Source organism: Caretta caretta, chromosome 20 (assembly GCF_965140235.1).
Source record: "Caretta caretta isolate rCarCar2 chromosome 20, rCarCar1.hap1, whole genome shotgun sequence".
NCBI lineage: Eukaryota > Metazoa > Chordata > Testudines > Cheloniidae > Caretta > Caretta caretta.
The window spans coordinates 19,088,963-19,111,974 of NC_134225.1; the positions used below are offsets into that span (position 1 = coordinate 19,088,963).

General features: G+C 62.1%; 1 protein-coding gene across 1 annotated transcript in view; it reads left to right on the top strand.

Moving 5' to 3' along the window:
* Nucleotides 1-633: 633 nt before the first annotated feature.
* The window catches only part of PKN1 (protein kinase N1), a 50,298-nt gene continuing 27,919 nt past the window's right edge, over nt 634-23,012 (top strand). Inside the window, exon 1 of the mRNA XM_075121826.1 lies at nt 634-1,251. Coding sequence (XP_074977927.1) covers nt 1,231-1,251 — 21 coding nt within the window. The 5' untranslated portion in view covers nt 634-1,230. The remainder of the gene's footprint in view (nt 1,252-23,012) is intronic.

Here is a 23,012-nt window from a genome sequence, read left to right on the forward strand (position 1 = left end):
CTTGCTGAGTTGTTAGCCTGGCTTCTCTTGTGGGAATTGCAAACTTTTGTCCTTGATTTCAAGTGAAACTAGCCAGCCCAGGAGTTCTCAACTTTCAAGGGCTTGGATTGCTGTGTGTGTTGGGGGGGAAAGGGGCGGGGAGTGGAGTCGAGAGCATCATAAAGGGGAAGTTGGGGGGGGGCTCCTGGTTTAGATCCTGGGGGGCTGGGTGGGGTACACAGTTCGGGTATGGAAAAAAACCTGGAGAATCACTGACTTAACTCCACTAGGACATAGGTCGCCGGTGCCCTCTATGGGGTGGAATCAGAGCTGCGCAACTGTGTGTCATAGGCAGGGCTCTGGGGAGGGGGCTGGGCAGCTCAAAGGAAGCCGATCTGGGGTCAGTGCAGCATCACTCTGGAAAGAGCAGCTGTGGGGCACGGTGCAATGGAAGCAGCTGCGGTGGGGGAGGGGAGGGCCAATGCAATACACCGTCCCCTCCTCACCCCAAGAACCACCCCCGCATTCATAAGGACATGCAACGGCTCTCGGTGCAACCCCTTGGCGCGGGGCGGACAGACTCCTTCTGCAGGCAGCCCGGGCGATGCCGCCACGGCGGGGGACGGCTCGGGCTCTCCCGGGCCTGAGCTGCTAATCCCTTAATCTGCAGAGGAAGGGAAGGGACCCCGGGCGGCAGCTGCAATCCCCGCAGTCTCCGGCCTCGGGATCCCGCCCCCATTAGCCGGCCTCCTCCCAGTTCCCCCACCCTCCACCCTGGTCATGTGACCAGCCCGGCAAGTTAGGGACCCAGAGAGGGAGGGACACAGCAGGGCGCGCTGGGGGCGGGGGGGTCGGCGGCTGCAGCGCGAGCCGCCCGGATAGAACGTTCCCCGGTAGCTGCATTGGCGCGAGCCGCCCCGGGTCGAACGTTCCCCGGGAGCAGCCGCGGCGCGAGCCGCCCCGGATCGAACGTTCCCCGGGAGCAGCCGCGGCGCGAGCCGCCCCGGATCGAACGTTCCCCGGGAGCTCCTCGCTCTTCCTTGGTCCCCGCCTGCCCCGCCGGGAGGGGCTGGGGGCTTGCAGCGAGGGCTCCGCGCACGGTGCACGCCCCGCAGCCCGGAGTGGGGGAGGAGGATGGAGGGGCGGGTGTGAGGGGGGGCCCCCTTGGAGAACAGCAGCAGCGGCAGCCTTCCCAAGAGGAGGAGGAGGAAGAAGCAGCCGCGGTGGCTTGTGCGGAGGCGAGGGGCAGAGATGGCCAACGACCCCGTTCAGGTAAGAGCGGTGGCCGGCGGGCAGTTCGTCCCCAGCCGCCAGGGGGCAGCCCCTCCAACATGGCTGGGACCTGCCAAGGGGAGGGGTGGGGTGGGATTTGAGCCGTTGCATATATGGGATCTCTAACGGGAGGGGGGTTGGACCCTCCCCATCTGGGATCTGCAAGGGGGGAGGTGGAACATGCATAGGAGACAGGGGTGCTGGGGGGGGGGGTAGCACCCAGTGGCCTGAAGTGGTTTTCATCGTATAAAAGGTTTACGGTTTTGTTCAAGGGCTCTCAGCACCCGCGCTATACAAATTGTTCCAGCGTCACTATAGGGGGGGGTTGGAGCCACTTGCACATCTGGAGCCTGCACGAGAGGGTGTTGAACCTCCTATCGCCCCTGCACATCTGGGACATGCAGGGGGTGGGGCCTATTCCTGTGGGGCCCCCCTGCACATCTGGGATATCATAGAATCATAGAATATCAGAGTTGGAAGGGACCTCAGGAGGTCATCTAGTCCAACCCCCTGCTCAAAGCAGGACCAATCCCCAATTTTTGGCCCAGATCCCTAAATGGCCCCCTCAAGGATTGAACTCACAACCCTGGGTTTAACAGGCCAATGCTCAAACCACTGAGCTATCCCTCCCCCAACCACTGAGCGATATGCCCAGCTGCCCCCCCCATGGTGGAAGAGGAGTGTGGGGCAACCCCCATGATGCAGGTGGGACATGCAGGCCCCCGGCTGGGCCAGGTTCTGCTCTCGCCATCTGTGTAAAGCCAGAGAAACGCTGCTGGCGTCTGGCCTGGGGGAGGAAGGTGGGGGTGGGGGAGGGAGCTACAGGCCTTCCCTGGCCAGCTGGGCCGTGTTGCTCACACACATATTTCAACTTACAAGTTCAGTGCCATCTGCCTTGCATCTCTCTGAAGTCCCTGTGCCCCCCTGCCAGGCCTTGCCCATCCAGACACTGGAACTTCTGCCTCTCTTCCCATCCCTCCCCCCATTCTGGTACGGGTCAGTTTGGAGAATCCAGACCCAGAACCTGACTGTATGACAACCCCCCCGGCTCTCGCAGCCTCCCCACCCTGGGCATGGCCACAAAGGAGACAGGTGCAAAACCTGATGCAGCTGAAGAGTGGGTGCTGTGAGATCTGGCCCTAGAGAGCACTGCGTGCGTGACCATCCCCTGAATTAGATGGGGGTTTCTTTTACTTCCACCCCCCGCGGTATTTCCAGATTCCCAGTGCACCTGCTCCCTTTCCCTATCACTGAACCCCTGTTTGCAACAGCTGAACCTCTAAGGGCACTGACCCCGCAGGTGTAAATCTGGACTCGTCGGCCCTGGTTCAGATCCTGCTCCGTTACCCCCGGCCAGCCCTGCTGTAAGTGAGAACAGAATTCAGCCCTCTGCGCTGCTCGGATGTGTGTTTACCTGAGTGACAGAGACCGAGGTGAAATCCCCTCTGGCGGCCCTGATCCTGCACTAGCTGGGGAGGGTACGGAGGTCAGACGCACCAGCCCTTATAGGGTCACAATTCCCTATAGGGGACTGGATCCTGCACTAGCTGGGAGAAGGCTGGGTTTGATGCTCCATCCCCTATAGGATCACTCTTCCCTATGGGGTGCCTGCTCATGCACTAGCTGGGGGAATGGGTTAGTCCCCCCATCCCCTATAGGGTCACCTTCCCCTATAGGGTGCCCCATCCCATGCTAGGCGACAGATGGGGCATTGCTCTCTTCCCTGTCGGGAGCTCCTGGTTCTGTGCTAGCTGGGTCGGGGATGGGTCAGATGCTGCGTCGCCCCATAGGGCACCCTCCCCTCTAGGGGCCCTGATCCTGCACTGGTGGGGGGATGGGGCGGACGCTCTTACAATCACTTCCCCAGCGGTTGCTCCGTGGCATGACAAGCGCTGGCCCGTCCCCTGGGAACATCCCCGGTTGTTGTGGTTTTGCTCGCTTCCCGCTTGTGCCCGCGGGGCCCAGCTGAGTGAGAACTCTGCCGTGCTGGGGGATGTGCCGTTTGTGGCTCTGGCTCAGGAACCGGCCATGGGGAGAAGGGCCCAGGCCACAGCTGTGTGTGCACGGACCTTTGTAAACCCCACCAGCAAGGGTGTGCTCCAGGGGAGCCCTGGTGCTCCAGCTCAAGCTGCAGCAACTGCTGCTGTTAGCTCGGGAGGTCCCTGGTTCAACCCCAGGTGTGTTGGCCAAGATGGCTCCGGAGCCTGCCTCTGGCCCCTGCCTGGCCATGGTCATCCTCGGCTGCCTGTTTAAAAGATCGCTGTCAGGCTAAAAATCAGTAGGCTAAAAAACCCTTCCTTCCCTGCCCTGTTAGCAGCCTGTCAATTATTCAAGCTGTTATATTGATCCAGAACTGGCAGCCCTTTCCCTTGCCTGGCTGACGGGACTGGAAGAGATGCTCTGGCCCGGTTTTGCTCTCGTTTGCATTTTCTAAAGGACTGAATAATAAATCTGTTACCCAGCTCTTCTGTGGATCTCATTATTCCCCAATTTACAGGTGGGGAAACTGAGGCACAGAGGGCTTCCCAAAGTTACACAGCGGATCTGGGAAGAGAACCCAGGAGTCCTGCTTCCTAGTCGGGTCTCCTCCACTGGCCCATGCTAGTTAGTTTCACTTTTGATTCCATAATACCTGGCTCTCATGCTGTTGTGTTTGGGAAGCAAAAACCTGGATCCCGACAATGGGACCTTGAGCCGAAAATGTAATCCAAATAGCAAGCGTTTCTCTGAGCAGTTTCTGTAAAACGTAAAGACAAACAAAGTCCTTTGCAGTGTTGAACCTAACCTTTAAAGGGAAGCTGGCTGTTCCAGCCTGGCCCCAAACCACCGACAATCTCCTGGGCCTTCACAGAGCCCTGAGGGGGTCAGTCCACATGGGGCCCATTCCAGGATCACCGTTCTGCAACCAGCAGGGTCTCGGGTGTTGTAACAAAACCCAGAGGCAGTAGAGAGATCTCCCTCATTTAAAGACCAGATTAGCCACTTGCACCCAAGAAGAACCTAAAAATGAAATTGACAATGAGCAAAACTGAAAAGGGACTTCATATATATATATATAATAGTCCGAGCAGAGAGAGGCAGGAGGCAAACAGTCAGCCTCGATAGCAGAGAGAGCGAAAGAGCTTTGTAAAATATTCCTGGGCTTTTAATGAGCCAGAGTTTTGTTAATGGCACCAGTCCCTGTGCTGCATAAGTAACTTGACCCAGAAGGCTATCGCTGTCTCATTGTTTCCTTGTGCTCACCCCCGTCTGCCCACATTTGCTGGCTCCTGTCTGTGTAGATTGTCAGAGCGGGGCCTTGCCCCAAAGAGCTGTGTTATGGGTCTGGCAAGGACCCCGTTGTGCTCGGCGCTGTACGTTCTTATTAAGTGTGTTACGGTAGCACCTCGGAGCCCCAGTCGTTGACAAGGACCCCGTTATGCTCGGCACTGTACAATGACTGGGGCTCCTGGGTGCTAACGTAATACACTTAATAAATAATGCACAGCGCCCAGCACAGTGGGGTTCTGGGCCATGACAGGGGTGCCTAGGTCGTACTGTAATACCCCGTATAATGTGGCTAATTTTGTTAACTTCAAAAAGCCGGTGCCCGCTGTGCTGAAGGGGAGGAGGGTTTGCAGCAGCAAGGAGCCGCGGGCTGGGAGCAGCAGCCAGCCAAAGCCCAGGGCTTCTGCAAGTCCCCAGCGAAGCACTGGCGAGATCCTGGGCCTTCTAAGAGCTGCAGATCGGCCAGGGGCCGTCATCCGGGGGCTGATGTGCCGGCAAATTCAGACTGGGATACAATGTCTCCGTAGGGCGGGCGCTGAATGTCCTGGTGTCCAAGGCCAGCAGGGATCTCCAGGCCGACCTGCGGGGGAGCCCAGGCCGTTACATTCCCCCAGGACTGAGCCCAGTCACTTTCCAACCAATGCGTTTCAGGACTCACATTGCCCTAGCCCCATACTGCAGGGGAAGGGGACTCCCCACCCTCCCACCGTGCCCAAGGGCCCAGCCAGACTGAGCTGGGGGATCTGAGCAGCCAGGCTGGGCCGGGTTGGATCCTCTGTCACTCGGCATCAATAAGATGAGGCAGGACGTCATCCTAAGAGACCCAGGTGGCTCTAGCGGCCCCATGAGGAAGGGTGGGAATAGCGCCCCCCACTGCAGAAAGGGCTGGGGGAAATTCTGTGGCCTGTGTTTGTTTTGTATACTGGAAACAGCTGCATGGGCCCCCGGCCCTGATCGGGGAGGTGCCGGCTGTGCCAGGTGCTGTACGCGCCCCCGGCCCTGATCGGGGAGGTGCCGGCTGTGCCAGGTGCTGTACGCGCCCCCGGCCCTGATCGGGGAGGTGCTGGCTGTGCCAGGTGCTGTACGCGCCCCCGGCCGAGATCAAGGAGGTGCTGGCTGTGCCAGGTGCTGTACGCGCCCCCAACCCACGTTGGGGAGGCGCTGGCTGTGCCTGGTGCTGCAGGGGCCCCCGGCCCAGATCAGGGTGCGGGGGACATTGTGCAGGCTTTGCACAGGCAATCCCTGCCCCAGAGAGCTCCCAGTCTAAACTGATAAAGGGAGGATTCATCTCATCCCCATTTTATGGCATGAGGGAAACTGAGTCACGCAGCAATTGAGTGAGGTGCCATGGGGAGTCCATGTCAGCGCTGGGAATTGAATGCAGATCTCCTGGGTCCACCCTCCCTATCTCTGTGCTGTGGGCTGGGGGGGTCAGACTCGATGGTCATTCTCATCTGGCCTCGAAATCTACAAATCCTCGCTTGGTCAGGGTCAGGTGATTTTTTTTTTTTTTAAGCTGCCCCCCTCCCCTCCGGCTCCTGCTGTGTCTGCTCCCTGCTGCGCCGGGCATGGCGTGAGGCCCCGACTAGAGCGGCGGGCGTGTCTGGGCAGTGGTCCTGGCTGGCTGGCGCAGTCTCCCCCTCTTTGGGGAGCTGCGAGGTGATGGGTTTCCCTGCGCCGCACGGGAGCTGGGGGCCGGCGATCACGGGGTACTGGCGCTGCGAGGCGGGCGGTGCTGGGGGATGGCCGGTGAGAGGGGAGGCCATGTCTGGTTAATACAGGGGGGCGGGAAGGAATCGCGGTGTCTTTGTCTGCACATGAATAATTGACAGGCCGAGTTAATGCAGTCGATCCAACGCTCCTGTCTGCCGGGGCGTGAGGCTCGGCTCTCCGCTCCCCACAGCAGGGAGGGCGGCTGGCGGTTACTTTCCCACTGACTTCACTTGGCACAGAGTCCCTGAACCCCACCCCAGGGTGCCGAGGCTGTATCCACCCCCCGAGTCCAACCTCGCTCTCTGGCCCTCCCTCTATGGCTGCATGGCCCGTGGGGGGGCTGTGAAGCACTAGCTGTGTAGTGGGGGGTCGTTAGATCAGATCCGTTTGCCCCACCACCACCACCACCTGGCACTTCTCTTCCAGCTCCTGAGAACAGCTGCCAGCTTCCCTCAACCAGCGAGGAGCTCTGTGCCTGGTAAAGTGCGGGGAGGGGGGCACTACCCCCTGCTGGAACCCAGGACATGTCCAGAGTCAGCAAGGAAACAGAACTGAGCTCTGCTAGCCTGGCGGGGGGATGCCAGGCTGAGGGGGGGGCAGAGGGAGAATCCAAGGGGGCAGGGCAGCCAACTGGGGCTTGGGATGCTGCGGTTTGATTTCCCAGATCTGCCTCCCTGTGTGGTGTGTTGCTTAATTTGCCCCTCCCTGCCTCAGTTTCCCCCTCTATACATGGGGGTGACAGCAGATCCCTCCCTCTTGGGTGGGCGGAGATAATCCATTGATGGCTATGGGATGCCTGGCTAGAGGAGACTCCATGGGATTGGGGTGTGCCTAACTCCCTTGGGCTGTGTGGAAACCCCAGCCCTAATCCATTGGTGGCTGCATCTCAGGTGGCACTTGGTGCCCGTCCGAGCGGTGGGGCTTTGCTCTGGGGAAGGGCAGCACAGGGCGGAAACTGGCGCGGCGCTTTCAGCACCACCGGGGAAGCGCCCGGAGCAGACCCTGGGCGGGCAGCAGCAGCTCCTGGCATGTGTCGGGCATAGGGCAGGAGAGTCTATGTACGGCGCCTGGGGGCAGCAGACCCCACAGGTACCAGAGACCAGGTCTACCACTGGTGGGCTCCTCTCGGAACCTGCAGAGGGTGGAAACCAGCTCGAACCCGCAGTGGGTCAAGGAGCAGCAAATGGCTTAGTCCAGTAGCACCAGGCTGGGACTCCTGGGTTCTATTCCCTGCCGGCCATGGTACCGCCAGGCGTGTTTCCCGCTGGCCCTGGCCCCAGCACTGCCCAGCACCGTTGCTCGCAGTGGCGCTTCTGAGCGCGGCTGTTTGTTCCCTCTCTGCCACGTGCCACCAACTCAGCCTCTCCGTGGACTGCCTCATCCCCCGCTCCTGCCAGGGAGGGGCACAGGGAGCGTGGCACACCTGGGGCCTGACTCTTGCTCTTGTCTGTGCTGCTGTCAAATGGCACTTCCCCGCTGGCTGCAGGGAACGAGGGCAGAATCGGGTGCTTTGTTTGTCGGTAGGTCCTATGTAAATATGACAGTCCTTCCCCCCCCACCCCCTTTTTTTGTAACTGAATTCTGCGAAACCCAAACTCCTGCCTGGAATTGGGACATGATCAGCCCAGCCTGGCTGAGGACACGGCAGTGCCTGTCTTTCTCCCGCCAAGGGGGCCTCCCCGGCCCTTTAACTTCCTTGTGGGTGCTGCTGTCCCTTTAAACCCCCCCCCCCCGATCTTCTAGCCCCAGCCAGGCTGAACTGCTGCAGCTGCAAAGCCATGCAGGCCAGGGTGTTGGCACCCAGCCGCCTGGGGGCACCTGGAGCCTCGGATGGCTCTGGCAGCAAGGGTGCCCACTGGCCATGAGTCCATGCCCCGGCCCTTGGCCCCAGAGCTGGGCACGGTGACCCGGGGAGGCTTTGGCTGTTGTCGTGCTCCAGGCTGGCTCTAGGCCAGGTCCCGTTCAAGGCCGCAGACCTGATGCTCAGATCCCCCCCGGTCCCATGGGACTGGCCTCAGCCCACAGTGGAGCTACTGTAGGAGCCGATGGAACTGCCTGCCACAAGGAGACTGGGGGAGGTGGTCCCAGACGACGGAACCCCTCGCCGCTAGGAGACTGGGGCTCAGCCCACGGTGATCGGGGCTGCAGATAAACCCTCGGCTCTGTGATCAAACTTCCCTTCTTCCTGGAGACCAGCAAAATCAAAACACTGTCGTTAACAACTCCAGCTCGTTCTCTGACAGGCTGCGAAATGGGGCCGTGGGGGTGGGGAGGAATTTCTATTTTTAATACATTGGAGGTCATCCCAGAATCCCTCAGTGATTTGGGGGGGTAATTACCTGGAGAGAGGTTGCTAATTGGTGGGGTTATGGCAGCACTTAGACCTAGAGAAGCACAGACGTCCTGCCTCAGAGAGCTTCTGTTCTCAATAGACCCATGGTGGGAGGGGAAACTGAGGCATGCAGGGCGAAGCGACTTGCCCACAGTCACCCAGCAGGGCAGTGGCAGAGCCAGGAATGGAACCCAGGCATCCTGTGTCTCAGCCTGTTGGAGCGTGAGAAAATCCAATCTGTCCTGTTCTGGCTGAGGAGTATGTGTGTGTGTGGGGGCTTAACGTGCCAGTCAAGGATCACGCTAAAGGGGATGCTAGCTTGCCAGGGACAGGGTGAGGCCCAGCTAGATCGGGGTGGCTCTTGCAGTCGGGATGCAATGCAGGGGGTGCAAAAGATGGGGCTGCTTCCCCAAAGGAGGGGCAATGCCTCTGCCAGTCCCTCCGCTGGCCCCCTGCTGACCCTCAGCTCTGCCTGCCTTGCGGAGGGGCTTCCGGGCCTTCTCCCCTGCCCCTCGGTGCCGCCAGGGCAGAGGTTGGACCTGGCGTGGTTGCATTTCACACCAGAAGTGTAACTGGCCCCGTGAGCCACCAGGGAATCGAGCCCAGGGGCTCCCCACCACCAAGATCAGGTCCTTACAGCCTCTGCCTCTCTCCCCTCCGGACACTTGCTCTCCTTGGTCTGCCCATAGGGGAAATTGAGGCAAGGCTGGGGCAGCAGGGTGCCTGGAGCACTGGGGACCTGGGATATGGAGAATTGACCTGGAGATCCCTAGCAATCTGAGGGCATGTGCAAAGCGAGACCAGGCCAAGACCCTGGCTCTGGGGTGGCCAAGGAGTGGGGGGGAGGGGGATCTCTGTAAGATCCACCCCCCCCTAGTTTGGCGTCTCGTTTCCCGGCACTGATTTGAATCTCACCAGAGTTTTTGGCCTTCTCGGTCCCAAAGGGGCAGGTGCTTGGCACTTCCTGCTTTCCTAGCTTGGGGCTCCCTGGTCAGTCCTGGGAAAGCACCCCCAGCCCGGGGCAGCCCTGTTCCTCTCCCACCTTGGCCCAGCTCCGCCTCCCCCAATTGCTCAGCCGCTTCTGCAGCTGTGGGCCCTTCCTACCTGCTGGGGGCGACGTGCTGTCAAAGCGGGGTGCCGGTTGACCTCCTCCCAGTGCCCCCCTGGGCCAGGGCGCCCCAGCCTCTTGCATAGCAGGGCAGAGGGGGGCTGCATCCTAATGGGGGTGTCTCCTGGGGGCCCCAACTACCCTGGCTGTGTAAGATCCTTGTGGAATCTGAGTGTTGGAAGGAAGTGTTCAAACCTCCCCCCCGGCCAGGACTCCTGGGTTCTGCAGAGCATTCTCCATCCCCCCATCCCGGACTCCTGGGTTCTGACCTGCCGAGCAGGGGTGCTGGAGGCGGAAGCCATGGATTGGGGTTGTTATCATCACTTCAAGCCAGGGGGTGCTGCAGCCCCCCAGCACCCCTAGTTCCAGCACCTCTGGTTCCAAGTGCAGCTCTAGCATTTTGAGTCTGGCCTCTTGCTTCCAGGCCGTGATCTGCAGAGTCACGGCCAGGCTTAGCCCCCGACCCGCAGTGCAGCCAGCATGGGCGGGAGGGGCAGGATCCTTCCTCCCGCCCTGACCCAGTTGGCGCCCCACAGCCCCGTTTCCCCCCCGCCCAATCACTTTCCCACCACTCTCGCTCCCAAGGCTTTGTCCTTTAACGAACACGATTTGCTCCGGCCCCCTCTGAATAAACCTGCCCAGGCGCCCCTCCCCCAGCCCGGGCCCCCAGCTCTCAGACCTGCCAGGGAAGCCGGGTGGGCTGCTGGCAGGAGGCCTGGGTGTTGCCATCGCTCCTTGCTGTAGCCCTTGCTCTTGGCACTAGCCCAGCCCTGGACGCCCCTCTAGCTCTTCCGGTGCCCCTCAGTCCCGACCCGCAGCCCCTGCTAGCCCAGCCCTGGGCTCCCCTCAGTCCTGACCTGCGGGGCATGGCCAGTGCCCTCCATGCCCCCTCCATGCCAGGCATGCCAGTTTGCACCACTGCAGGCTGCACCGTGGGCCTGGCACCAAGGCCAAAGGCCCAGCGTAGGTGCAGTCAGGGGCAGTTTGCTCTGCTGGGGGTGGGCCCTATCCAGCCCATCCCCCTTGATAGCAGCCTCCAGCCAATCCCACTGCCCTGTATGGACTGGGGGCGTGTTTTTGCCCTCGGGGGCCCCATCAGCGCCCCTGAAAGGTGCCAGCTCTACCCAGTGATCCTGCTGCTCTGGGCACGCTGGGGCGCACCCACAGATGCCATGGGCAGGGTGATTGGCTGCCTGATCAGAGCTGTGACCCCCAGCAGGTCCTGCTGCCCCCCTTCCCATGACTCCGGGTGCAGAGCCGCCATGGGTGGGTGTGGGGGACACACAACCTGCCCTGCAGGATGCAATCTACCCTTCCTCACTCAGGGAGAGCAGACCCTGGGGCCAGAAACCAACATGCAGGGAGGACAGTGCGGGGGGAGGGACTCAAACAGCTCCCCCCCACACGCACTTTGGGCTGGGGGAGCCGCTGGGGCCCCCCCTCAGCGCCCACAGTCTGGCCTATACCTGAAAGGCCCAGCTGGATGCTAACCAGGGGGGTCTCCCCAACCTGGCCCCCAACCCACAGGGCAGCAGCCCAATGAGTGGCTGGCGAGGGGCATGGGCTGCACATGTAACCCAGCCTGTGGACAGCTGGACCTGGCCCCCCCCATGCTATGGGGCACTAAGCCCTGGGCTCAGTGTCCTGTGGAGAACCACCTCCCCACGAAGAGACCGGAGGTCTCCTCCTTTGCCAGGCTGCCCAGTGCCTTCTACAGTCGCCTCTTTGGGTCTGGCTGCCCCCCACCCCATAATGGGTCCTGGGGGCCCAGGGAGCTGCTCCTCCTCCCACCCCATCTCCCTGCTCTGGGATCAAGCTTGGGGTCCCCCCCTTCTGTCGTGCTCAACTAGCTGTGGGGGGGGAACCCCACTGGGATGCCCCCCACATCTAGCCCTGGGGGATTATAGGATTAGCTCCCTGGCTCCAGATCTGTCTGTTTTCCAACTGTTTTTTCCACTCTGGATTTACCCTGAGCAAATCCCCGCCCCCAGCAATTCCCCCGCCTGCAGCTTTAACCCCTCGTCCCCCCAAATCCCCCTCCCCCGCCTGCAGCTTTAACCCCTCGTCCCTCCCAAATCCCCCTCCCCCGCCTGCAGCTTTAACCCCCTCGTCCCCCCCATCCCCTTCCCCTGCCTGCGGCTTTAACCCTTGTCCCCCCAAATCCCCCTCCCCCACCTGCGGCTTTAACCCCTCAGCTCCTCCAAATCCCCCCCACCTGCGGCTTTTAGCCCTCATCCCCCCCAATCCTCCCGCCTTCAGCTTTATCCCCTCATCCTCCCCCACCCCCTGCCTGTGGCTTTAACCCTCGGCCCCCCCCAGTCCCCCTCCCCTGCCTGTGGCTTTGACCTATCATCCCCCAGGGCAGCGCCGGCCCGTGGCAGAGAGTGACACCCAGGATCAGCCAGGCAACTTCCACCCCTGCCTCTATGGGGCAGACCAGAGCCCCATCCTCCGCTGGGGCAAGGGTCCGCTTGGCGCTTGCCATGGGTTGGGCACTCAAGGAGCTGTGGCATGGAAAGGGGAAGTGGCAGAGCTGGGAAGTCTCCCCACGCAGAGCTGCGGGGAGAACCCAGGAGTCCGGGCTCCCAGCCCCCCCGCCCCGCTCTAACCCCTCTCGGCCTGCCCTGGCCTAGATACAAAGTGCTGTCCCCTTCCAAGCTGCCTGCTTCGCTCCTGCAGCTGCTGCCTCGTTTCCTGCTCGGAGCTTTCTGTTGCTGGCACTTCATCCAGGCCGCGAAGGGTTAAGTCAGCCGAGCCTGGGATTTCCCATTCAACCGGAGCTGGGGGCGGGCAGCTAGGTGTGGGGGGGCAGCTGGGCTGGAGTGGGGTGCAGGGGGCCGGGGCCTTGTGCACCCAGCCTCGAAATGAGGGGCGCAGGCCCCAGCCCCGAGCGGGGCCAGGGTGCCGCCCGTCCCTGGGAGCTGTGTGGGTGCGGCCCGCGGCCAGCCCTGGAGCGTGGGGACAGGAGTGCTGGCAGGCAGGGCCGGTTCTTCCACTCCGGCTGGCTGCCTCCCACCCGGCTCGATTCCTTTTCCTGCTCCCGGCCCCCAGCTGCCCCACCCCAGAAGAGGCTGCCTTCCAGGGGCAGGTGCATCCCCACGGGTGGGGAGCTGCACCTCCCCAGCGCCTGGGATCAGCCTCCTCCTTCCTGAGCACCTGGGTTAGGGGGGCTGTGTCTGAGCTCTGCTCCCCTGGGCTAGTTGGGTGGGGCGGGCAGTCCCCCTGTGGCACCCCAGGAGCGAGCCCTTTCCTGGCTGGGGCACGCAATGGGGGTGAGCAGTTAGCCGGGGTCAGGGCACTAAGGGGGCAGCCTAGGGCACAGACTTGGGGTGGGGGGGGACACTCCTATTCTGAGTTTGGAGGTGCAGCCTCATCTCCCAGCCTAGCGGTGCCCCACAGCGCATGGGCAGCGGCCCAGAGAAGAGCACAAGGCTCCCAGTTCTTATCCCATCCAAGGCAGGTCTCGTCCCCACCACTCTGTGCCTCAGTTTCCCCCTCTAACACAGGAGGAAACTCAGCCCCCACCTCCCGGCCCAGCGAGCCAGGCCTGGCGCCACCCACACCAGACAAGGCGGAGGGGAAGGGGTTAAGAGGCTCCGGGTGCCGGCTCAGCACAGTGGCTCCGCCCAGGTGCCAGGCCCCAGCAGATGCTGGCCAGGCCCCAAGGCCGGTTCCCACGTTGGTCATTCAGAACTCCCTGCCTGCTCCCCGCCCCACTGCTGACCCAGTGCCATGGGAGTCACACGCCCCACTCCTCCCTCCCAGCTGCTTCACCCCCTCCAGAGTTCGGGGTCTGCAGCGTCCGGGGGGGTCTCTGGGCCATAGAGAGTCGTACGGGTTAGAGCACAGGCAAAGTGGAGGCTGTAGAGTGGGCATGCAGTGGGGACTAGTGGTTAGAGCAGGGCAGGGGGGTGCTGGGAGCCAGGATGGCTGGGTCCTATCCCCACTTCTGGGTGGGGAGTGGGGACTAGTGGTTAGAGTGGGAGAACCTGGGGGCCAGGACTCCTGGGTTCTACCCCAGCTCGGGGCGGGCAGTGATGTCCAGTAATAAGCCACTTCACCTTGGTGCCTCAGTTTCCTTCCCATCTATATGATAGATTTAGCAGCTGCCACCTCCCACGGGGATTGCACAGTTAACTGCGCCCATCCCGTCAGAGGTACTGGGGTGCGGCCCAGCGACCAGAGTCCCTGTCCCAGTGCTCCAGCCCAGGGGTGGGACTCGTCGCCCAAAGCCACGCAGGCAGGTGGGATGGTGCCTGGCTGATGGGGGCTGGAAAAGAGGGGGGATCTAAGCCAGAGTGGGGGGACGGTGCTCACCTCGGTCCTACAGCGGCCCCTGAGGATGCCAAACCCCGGTATGAAAATCCCCACTAGGCTGTGCTTCCCCCAGGGTCAGGGCCAGCCACTCCAGGAGCCAGGGGCTGTCAGCATCGGGGGTGGGGCGGGCGTTGCTGAGCCAGCGCCCAGGTGGAGAGCTGCCTCCGTCTGCCCCCGCTTCCCTTGGGGGAGCCCCTGCACCAAGACTCCTCTCTCTGTCCTGTTCCATCCCACAATCCTTTGCTCCCCACGTGCTGGCTCTCCAAAGGAGGGGCCGACGCTAGGGTTTAGCTCTTGCCGGAGTATCTGGGTGCCTCCCGCTGCAGCAGACGGAGCTGCACAGCCTAGAGCCCCTGTACAGATGGGGAAACTGAGGCACAGAGCAAGGAAGTGACTTGGCCAAAGCTGCACAGGGAGGCAGGGACTCAAACCCAGGTCGCCCTGGCCCCAGGCCAATGCTCTCCACCAGACTTCCTCAGTGCCATCCCAGAATCCTTTGCTCCAAGGTTTTGTTAAGAAGGCACCGCTGAACCAGGGCTCTGGCTTAAAGAAGTTGCTCCTAGCATTCTAGTGTTATTAGGTGTATTACGGTAGTGTATAGAGACCCCCACAGAGATTGGGGCCTGTCACTCTGGGCACTGCACAGACTCCTCCCCTCCCCCCCAGACTGAGATCAGGGCCCCTGTTGCACTGGGCACTGCACAGACCTCTCCCCTCCCCTCCCCCCAAACTGAGATCAAGGGCCTCCTTGTGCCAGGCGCTGCACAGACCCCTCCCCTGCACAGGCCCCTCCCCCCCAGAGTGAGATGGGGGCTCCCGTGGTGATGGATGCTGCACAGACCCCTCCCCTCCCCTCCCTCCCAGAGTGAGATCAAGGGCCCCCTCGTGCCAGCCGCTGCACAGACCCCTCTCCTCCCCCGCAGTCTGAGATTGGGGCTCCCGTCGCGCTGGGCACTGCAAAGACCCCTCCTCTCCCCCCCAATGAGACCCCGCTGGCCCAGGTGAGCCTGGAAGAGAGAGGGGAAACCAGGGTCAGCGCATCACCATGCGGTGGGGGGACCAATTTGATTTACAATGGATCAGGGGCAGTCCCCTCCTATGGAGACATTGGCCCAATGATTCAGGCACTACCCTGGGATATGGGAGATCTGGGTTCAAGTCCCTCTGCCACAAACTCCTTGGGTGAGCCAGCTGCTCTGTGCCTCAGTTTCCCCCATTTGTACAAGGGGGATAAAAGCCCTGCCTTGGGGGGGTGTCGGAGGATAAACATCACAGGTTGTGAGGCACCCGTATGCTCTGGGGCTGAGGGCCAGGGCGATGCCTCAGACAGACCCTGCATGCCCCAGTTGACCCTTTCCTGAGGCAGGGAGACCCAGACAGGTCCCCAGAACTTGGCGGGGGGGGACACACCCAGCCAGGACCCTGGAGTCAGTTACTCCAGCCCTGGAGCCCCAGGCCTCCCCCTGCTGGAGTCTGGATTCCCATGGATCCATTCCAGCCTGTAGGGAGGAGGACCCCCCCACACACACATACATACACGGCCCCTACCTCTCCCAGAGCTTCTCGGCCCTTGCGCTGACTCGATTTCTGTCTTGGCAGCAGCCCCTTAATGAAAAGGGCCTTGAGAAATGATCAGGTTAGCCTTGGCCGGCGCTGGTGATTGAGGGAGGGCAGCGGGCAGCGGGCAGGATGCCTGCGGCTCCCAGGACTGGCTTATGCTAGGGGGTGATGGGTGGGGGAGAGGGCCCTGGAGCTGGGGACTGGCTGGCTGGGCGAGCGTTCCCGGAGCGGGGACGTGATGGATCCTGGGTTGGGGAGAGGGTCTCTTAGCCCTGCAGGCTCCAGTGCCTTGTGGATCTCTGTGTGTGGGGGGCTACGACCCCTCTTAGCACCCCACTCCATGCACCCCCCCTCACTCCCTTGGAGGAGGAGAAAGAAGTCAGTCTCCCTTCACGCTTCAGCCAGTCAGTGCTTTTATTTATATTATGCTGCCACCGAGATGTTACTGAGACCGCTACCCCCATCCCCACTCCCCCCAGGCCGGGAGCTGCAGGGACCCTGCATCAGAGACAGTCTCTACCTCAAAGAGGGTCCAGTCCTCGTAGACAAAGGCAGGCTCCTTTGCCCTGGTTCCTGCGTCACGTGGCCACGCTGAGCCGGGAATCGAACCCAGATTCCCCGGCCTTGACCCGCCAGCCCCTCCTTTCTCGAGCGTCGCCAGCCTGCTCCCGGACACCCGGAACAGCTGTTGCCTTGTCACATGGTAGCTCCAGCCTTTGGCAGAGGGGAGCCGGGGTTGCTGCAGCTGTCGTCCATGCCAGTGCTGCCCCCCACTTGCTCCCAGCACTCCTGATCCCCCCAAACTCCCGACCAGCCCCGGGCACATGCCAGGGGGGTCCCTAGCCGAGATCCCGTCTCTCCCATCTGGCCTGGATTCTAAGAGAGTCTGGTACTAAACCCCTTCCCAAGACCTCTCAGCCTCGCCCGCTTGCATCGGGGCGGGGGCGTCACAGGAACGGGCTTGTGGGTCGCACTAGCAGATCAGTCTCTCTGCCCCCGGGGGGGTGGTTCATTTGCACCAGTGCACGCTGGCAATAGTCATACAAAGGATGATACTCTCCAGCTCGGCTGGTCTGTAGAGCTCAGAGCACTTTCCAAAGCATCATTTGAAATCGAGGCACAGGGGGGCGACTTGTCCAAGGTCACCCAGTGGCCTGGCCAGAAACTGAGTCCCGGGGCAGCGATCTGACCACTAGGCCACACTGGGACTTGTGAATTCCCTTTGCACTGGTGAAGACTGCCCCTGTTCTGTCAAGGGGCCCTCCGCACGCTCTGCCACAACACCATGAGACTCTGCACGCTGGCTCTTTAAATCACGTCCCAAATCCCCCACGAGCCAGTGCCAGGGCTGGGCCCTGGGAAGGAAGCTGCTGCCCACCCCGGGGACTCCTGTTAAAGGCAACCTGCAGCTGGGGGCCGGTGGGCTGCCGAGAAGGGCTGCGGGGAGCCGATCTGAGCGGAGGAGAGGACGGAGTGGGCTGGCATGCTGGCTGAGCAGGGATCTGCTTGTGCCCTAGAAATACGCCGGGCAGAGGGGTGAGGGGGTGACACCTGGTGAGGCAACTAGTGAAGCCGAAGGACAACGTTGGCCCAGGAACAACTGGGGATAAACAGGCCAGGGACAGATTTGGGATGGAAATTGGGAGGTTCCTGCCTGCTAGGGAGGGAGGGTCTGGAGCTGCCTGGCCTGAGCAATGGGGGCAGCAGAGCGAGGCGGGGAGGTTTCTGCCAGGCTGGCTGGGGGAGGAGGGCTGAGCTCCGTGCCCCAGGAGGCACCTGGAAGGAGAAATCACAGTGATGTCTCCCGAGGCTGGGCTAGGTGCCCTAAAGGGTCAAATCCCAGTGCGCTGGCCCTGCTGCAGTGAATCCATGGGGCTGCTGGACGCACTGGCCCAGCTGCGGCTCCGTCAGCCTCCTGCACGGACACACTTGGGGGGATCCTGGACTGACCCCAGCCCAGCCCTCGTGGGGCTCTGCAGAGCCATGTTCGGGCCAGTCTAACCCCTGCTCCGGTTCAGTTTGGTGGCAGGTGGGGCGGGGGGGCGCAACCCCATTGAACGGGGCTGCGGCTGGGGCTGCGATTTCTAGAACTCGTTTTCTGGCTCTCAGAGGTTCTGGGGGAGGAGGGGTGGCGGATGCTGGAGTGCCCCCACGTGGGGCCGTGATGGGCCACGGGTCCCTCGCAGAGCCCCAAGCCATACCCCGGCTGCCTTGTGCCACAGCGGGGCCCTCAGAGCAGGCATGCTGTAGACCCCCTAGATCAGGCCAGGACCCTGCCGAGCTGGGGCAGGTCGCCCAGGCCGGCCGTGGAGCTGGGAGGCATTCAGATCTTGCCGTCCCCCAGCTGAGTCTGCAGCTCTCTGGAGCTGGGGGTGGCAGCCCAGAGCCTGAATCTGTCACTGGGCGTGGGGGAAGGGAGAGCTCAGTGGTTTGAGCATTGGCCTGCTAAATCCAGGGTTGTGAGTTCAATCCTTGAGGGGGCCATTTATAGGGGATCTGGGGCAGAAACTGGGGATTGGTTCCGCTTTGAGCAGGGGGTTGGACTAGATGACCTCCTGAGGTCCCTTCCAACCCGGATATTCTATGATCTACGAGGGACGGTCGCTCCTGTCGGCCTCAACCAAAGCCAGCCAGGTCTGCTGGGTGCTACACACTCCCTGACTGGGATCAGGGCCCCTGCAGCATCCAGTGTGACAGGAGCCCCCTTGTCGGTCAGGGCAGGGGAGGGGAGGAGTCTGCAGCACCCGGCACAATGGGGGCCCTGATCTCAGTGTAGGGGGGAGGGGTCTATGCAGTGCCTGGCACGACGGGGGGGGCCCCAATCCCAGAATGGGGGGGCGGGGAGGGGCCTGTGCAGTGCCTGTCACGACAGGGGCCCTGATCTCAGTCTGGGGGGAGGGGAGGGGCCTGTGCAGCGCCCAGGATCTATTTTCCCAGCAGCACTAATTCAGATGAATTTCCCCTCCAAGCTTGCCAAGTGCCGGCTCTCTCAGCTCGGGGAGTCGCCTTCCCGCCCCCGCCCCCGCCTCTCCTCTCTGCCAGGGCAGCGCCCCCACCCGCCCCCACCCGCCCCCGCGCCATCGGGGCTCTGGCTCTGAGCCCCGTGGTGCCGGCGGCCAGGGAGGGTGAATGGCTGCTTTGTGCTGCTCGAGGCTCAGCTGTCTGGAGACGCTGACGGGGGAACTGGGGGCGGTGCGATGGGAGCGGGTGTCCAGGGGATTGGCCCAGCAGCGGCCAGGGGCCAGTAACCCCCTGTCAGCGAGACCGAGTGCACCGGGACTATGGGCCCGGGAGGGGGTGAATTACAGACACGGCCCCATGCGCTCTGGCTGGAAACGGGCACCTGTTGACTTCAGTGCCGGGCAGGTCTCATGGGCGCAAGGCACTCCGGGCTCGCTCTGCCTGGCATGGCCCGACCAACGGGCACTGGGGTCAGTGATAGCACTGGGCAGCCCACACCCCGCGGCTGCATGCCACCACTCACTGGGTGCTGCCAGAGCTGGGGGAAATGGGGGGACTGAATGAGAGGAAGGGTGGCCCAGTCGTGAGAGCACAAGAGACCCGGGAGACCTGGGTTCAAGTCCTGGCTCTGCTACAGACTCCTGGAGTGACCTCCGACATGTCCCTCAGCCAGTCTGTGCTTCAGTTTCCCCCTCTGTACAATGGGGATAAGAGCCCCACCCTGGCCCACAGGGAGTGTGAGGATAAATACAGTGAGGAGCCCAGATGCCATGGTGAAGGGAGCTCTGTAATGACCCTAGATCCTGCTCTGCTCGCTTAGGGCACCAACCCGCATTACAGGTCTTACTGGGCTTTAATTTTTTTCGTGGTGGCCCTGTGGGGGGAGCCAGAACACCTGGGTTCCATCCATCCCCAGCTCTGGAGGGGAGTGGGGTCTAGTGGTTAGAGCAGGAGGGAGCGGGGAATCAGGACTCTTGGGTTCCGTTCCCTGCTGTGTCCCTGGTTCCCAGTACAACTTCAGGCCAATTTCTCTGTGCCTCAGCTTCCTCCCCTGAGTGCGGAGATCATAAAGCCCAACCCCAGGGGTGCTTGTGGAGCTCAGTCGAGGGCTGTAAAGGGCTGTGGGAGCCCGTGCCCGGGACAGAGCGATTTGGGAGCCGTCGCCCTGCGTGTGAGCTGAGGGCAGGGGGGTGAAAGTAGCTGGTCTGGGAGCCTCCAGCACAGGCCACGGGGCTGCAGGGGTAGCATTGGAGGGAGACATGGGGCTCTGGGGCAGCAGCCAAAGCCGCTTGGGATCCCAGGGTGGGAAATGCTGTGCTTGACAGATGGCCAGTTGGCTGCTTTCTGCTCCGTTCAGCCTGGTAAACCAGGGCCGTGCTATTAGGTGTATTATGATAGCACCTAGATGCCCCAGCTGAAACCAGGCCCCCATTGTGCCAGGTGCTGCCTGGACCCAAGGAGAGGCAGGCCATGCCCTGGAGCACTCAGAGTGAATAGACCAAAGGTGGAAAAGGAAACTGAGGCACAGAGCTGCAAGGGCATTTGCCTGTGGTCACCCAGCAGTGGATAGAACCCAGGAGTCCTGATTCCTAACCGCTCCCTGCCAACCGACTAGACCCCCCTCCCCTCCCCTCCCTTCCCCTCCCCTCGCCGGGGATGGAACCCAGGAGTCCTGGTTCCTAACCGCTCCCCGCCAACCCACTAGACCCCCCCTCCCCTCCCTGAGCCGGGGATAGAACCCAGGAGTCCTGGTTCCTAACCGCTCCCCGCCAACCCACTAGACCCCCCTCCCCTCCCTGAGCCGGGGATAGAACCCAGGAGTCCTGCGCCCTCACTCCAGCACCTCAGCCCTGGCCTTACAGCACATTTTCTCCATTCCCCCTGTCTCAGCCCTCGTGGCCTGTAAGACAGTAACAGCTACTGCCTTGGGGGCAGGCACGTCCCTAACTGTGTGGGGGACCCCGGTCCTGCTGAGCTGGGGGCCCATCTAGCTGGGTCTCCTGGCAGCAGCAGCTGCTGCAAAGGAGGGGGCAGGCACCATGCGGGCAGGGGACAGCTGCCCCCCACCCCCGGGAGATTGGGGGGAGGACGGGGGTTCAAACCCAGATCCCAGCCCTGACAATCCCCCTGGAGCCGCAGCTGCCGAGGGAAGGTTGACCAGCGGGGTGTCCCTGCAGGGGTCTGGGCTTGGTGCTTGGTGTGACGCAGCAGGGACGGGGGAGTGTTGACCTGGGACTGTGGCAGGGGAGTTTCATTGGGGATGGGAGACCTGAGAGCCTGTCCCCTGAGCCAGGACGGGGAAGGGGGAGGTAACACCTCTGCCCGGGAAACTGGACAAAGGCTGCAGGAGAGAGCCAGCTGGGGGGGTGGCGGGGTTTGGTTTCAGTTTGGGACTGGGTGGTGGAACGCAGGGAACCCCAGGGCTGGGGTCTAAGCTCCCTCCCCCCCAGAAGGACTTGACTGAGGGGTCCTGGTTGTACCCACAAGCTCTGTTTTGGACTGTGTTCCTATTGTCCAATAAACCTTCTGTTTTACTGGCTGGCTGAGAGTCACGGTGAATCCCAGGAAGAGGGGTGCAGGGCCCGGACTCCCGCACACTTCGTGACACTTGGCGTGTCCGGCTGGGGCCTTCCAAGTGCAGTTTCCAGGCTGGATCCTCAGCAGCGAGAGGCCCAGTGACGTGGGCAGCAGCGCAGCCGGGGCGAGTGGGCACCGGCTGGGGGTCGAGCTCCAGAGTAAGCAGGGCACTGGGTGCTTGTGGGCTTTGGAGAAGCCAGTTCTGGTGTGAGCTGGGCAAGCCAGGATGCTGGGTGTGAAGCCAGATTAGCTGTACTGTTTCTTTAAATAACGTTAAAGGCGCCAGCGGGGGTGGGGAAAGGAGCCATGGGGTCAAGATGTCACATTGGTGGGGCAAGCTCTAAAATCTGAAATAGCAAACGGGTCACCCCGTTGATGGCTGCTGGGCGTGAGCAGGGTCTGTGGACATGGGTGAGGGTTTGCAATTGGAGCATGGTTATGCCGGCATCACCAGGGGGCGCTGTTACACAGCCTGACATGCTCTTCGTGTGCGAGCGAGTGTTCAGTCTCTGTAGACTTGCTGCTGGTGGCATTGACCTGCCCACGCTTCGTAGGGGAGCTGCTGCAAGCAGCAAGGGAGTTTGCTCCCAGCCTGGGTCTCCCCAGCGAGAGCCAGTGCTTGGGGCAGAGTCACTCCCTGGGCACCAGACGTGGGTGCAGGGCTGAGATCCACGGTTGCCCTGCATGCTGTTGTGCCCACCTCTGCCCCAGGACTGGGGCAGGGACAATAAACTAGTTGAACTGAGGGACTCCCCAGGCACTGCACCATCGATTCCTCCCCCAAGAGGAAACCTCCCTGTAGGGCCCGGCCCCCTGCTGCAGCTCAGCGGAGGGGGTGACAACACTTAACCCTTCCCCAGTGCGTTAGCACTGCCCAGATGTGAGCCAGTTATCAACTCTGCCGGCAGGAAGCAAGGTCTGTATCATTCTCACCATTGTTCTGATGGGGAAACTGAGGCACGGAGAGGCAGTGACTTGCCCCAGGTCACCCAGCGGCAGAGCCGGGACTGGAGCCCGGGGCCCTCCCTATTGAGTTCCCTGCTTCTCAGGAGCAATTAGAATCATGGAATATCAGGGTTGGAAGGGACCTCAGGAGATCATCTAGTCCAACCCCCTGCTCAAAGGAGGACCAATCCCCAATTTTTGCCCCAGATCCCTAAATGGCCCTCTCAAGGATTGAAGTCACAACCCTGGGTTTAGCAGGCCAGTGCTCAAACCACTGAGTTATCCCTCTCCCCACTGAGTTATCCCTCCTTTTGAATCCGAGCCAGGCGGTGCTGTCAGCTCCATGTTGGCTGCTATTGTAGAATCACTCTGGATATTCCCGACCCCCGGCCTCGCAGCTCCCTCGGGAAACCCCCCAGCGCTGTGACTAGCAGACCAGGGGCCGATGGGGGGAGTTAGGGTGGAAGGTGCATTGGGCAGCTGATGGCTGGAGAAGATGCGCTGGGTGGGCTTCTCGAAGGACGAGGTGTCTGCTGAAGGGAACCAGATCACCAGGCTGCCGGGTTTCCTGCCAGCCGCTCCGGGCATGGGGCCGGGGATCCAGCCAGCCAAGGACAGGGACGGGTCCTCCTAGCCAGTAGCTCGTTTTTTCACTCCTTTTAAAGGGCTGCGTCACTCCGGTCACGGGCTGAGCCGGCCTCTGTCCGTCCCGGAGATCGTAGCCTGAACTCCCAGAGCGAGCTCTCATCTTGGGGGCTTGGCTCCCCATTCCCTGGCCAAGCCCAGCGAGGGGGAGGGAGCCAAGCAGCCAAGCAGGACCCAGGGGCTGGGGGATTCCCTGCTGCAAGCCGAGGGATGTATTTCTCCCCTAGCATGGCATTGGGGTCAGCACTGACTGCGAGGGAAGAGCGCTCTTGCTGAGACCCCCACCCTGCTTCCTGCAGCACAGCGCCCCCTAGCGCTGCTCTGGAGCTAGCATTG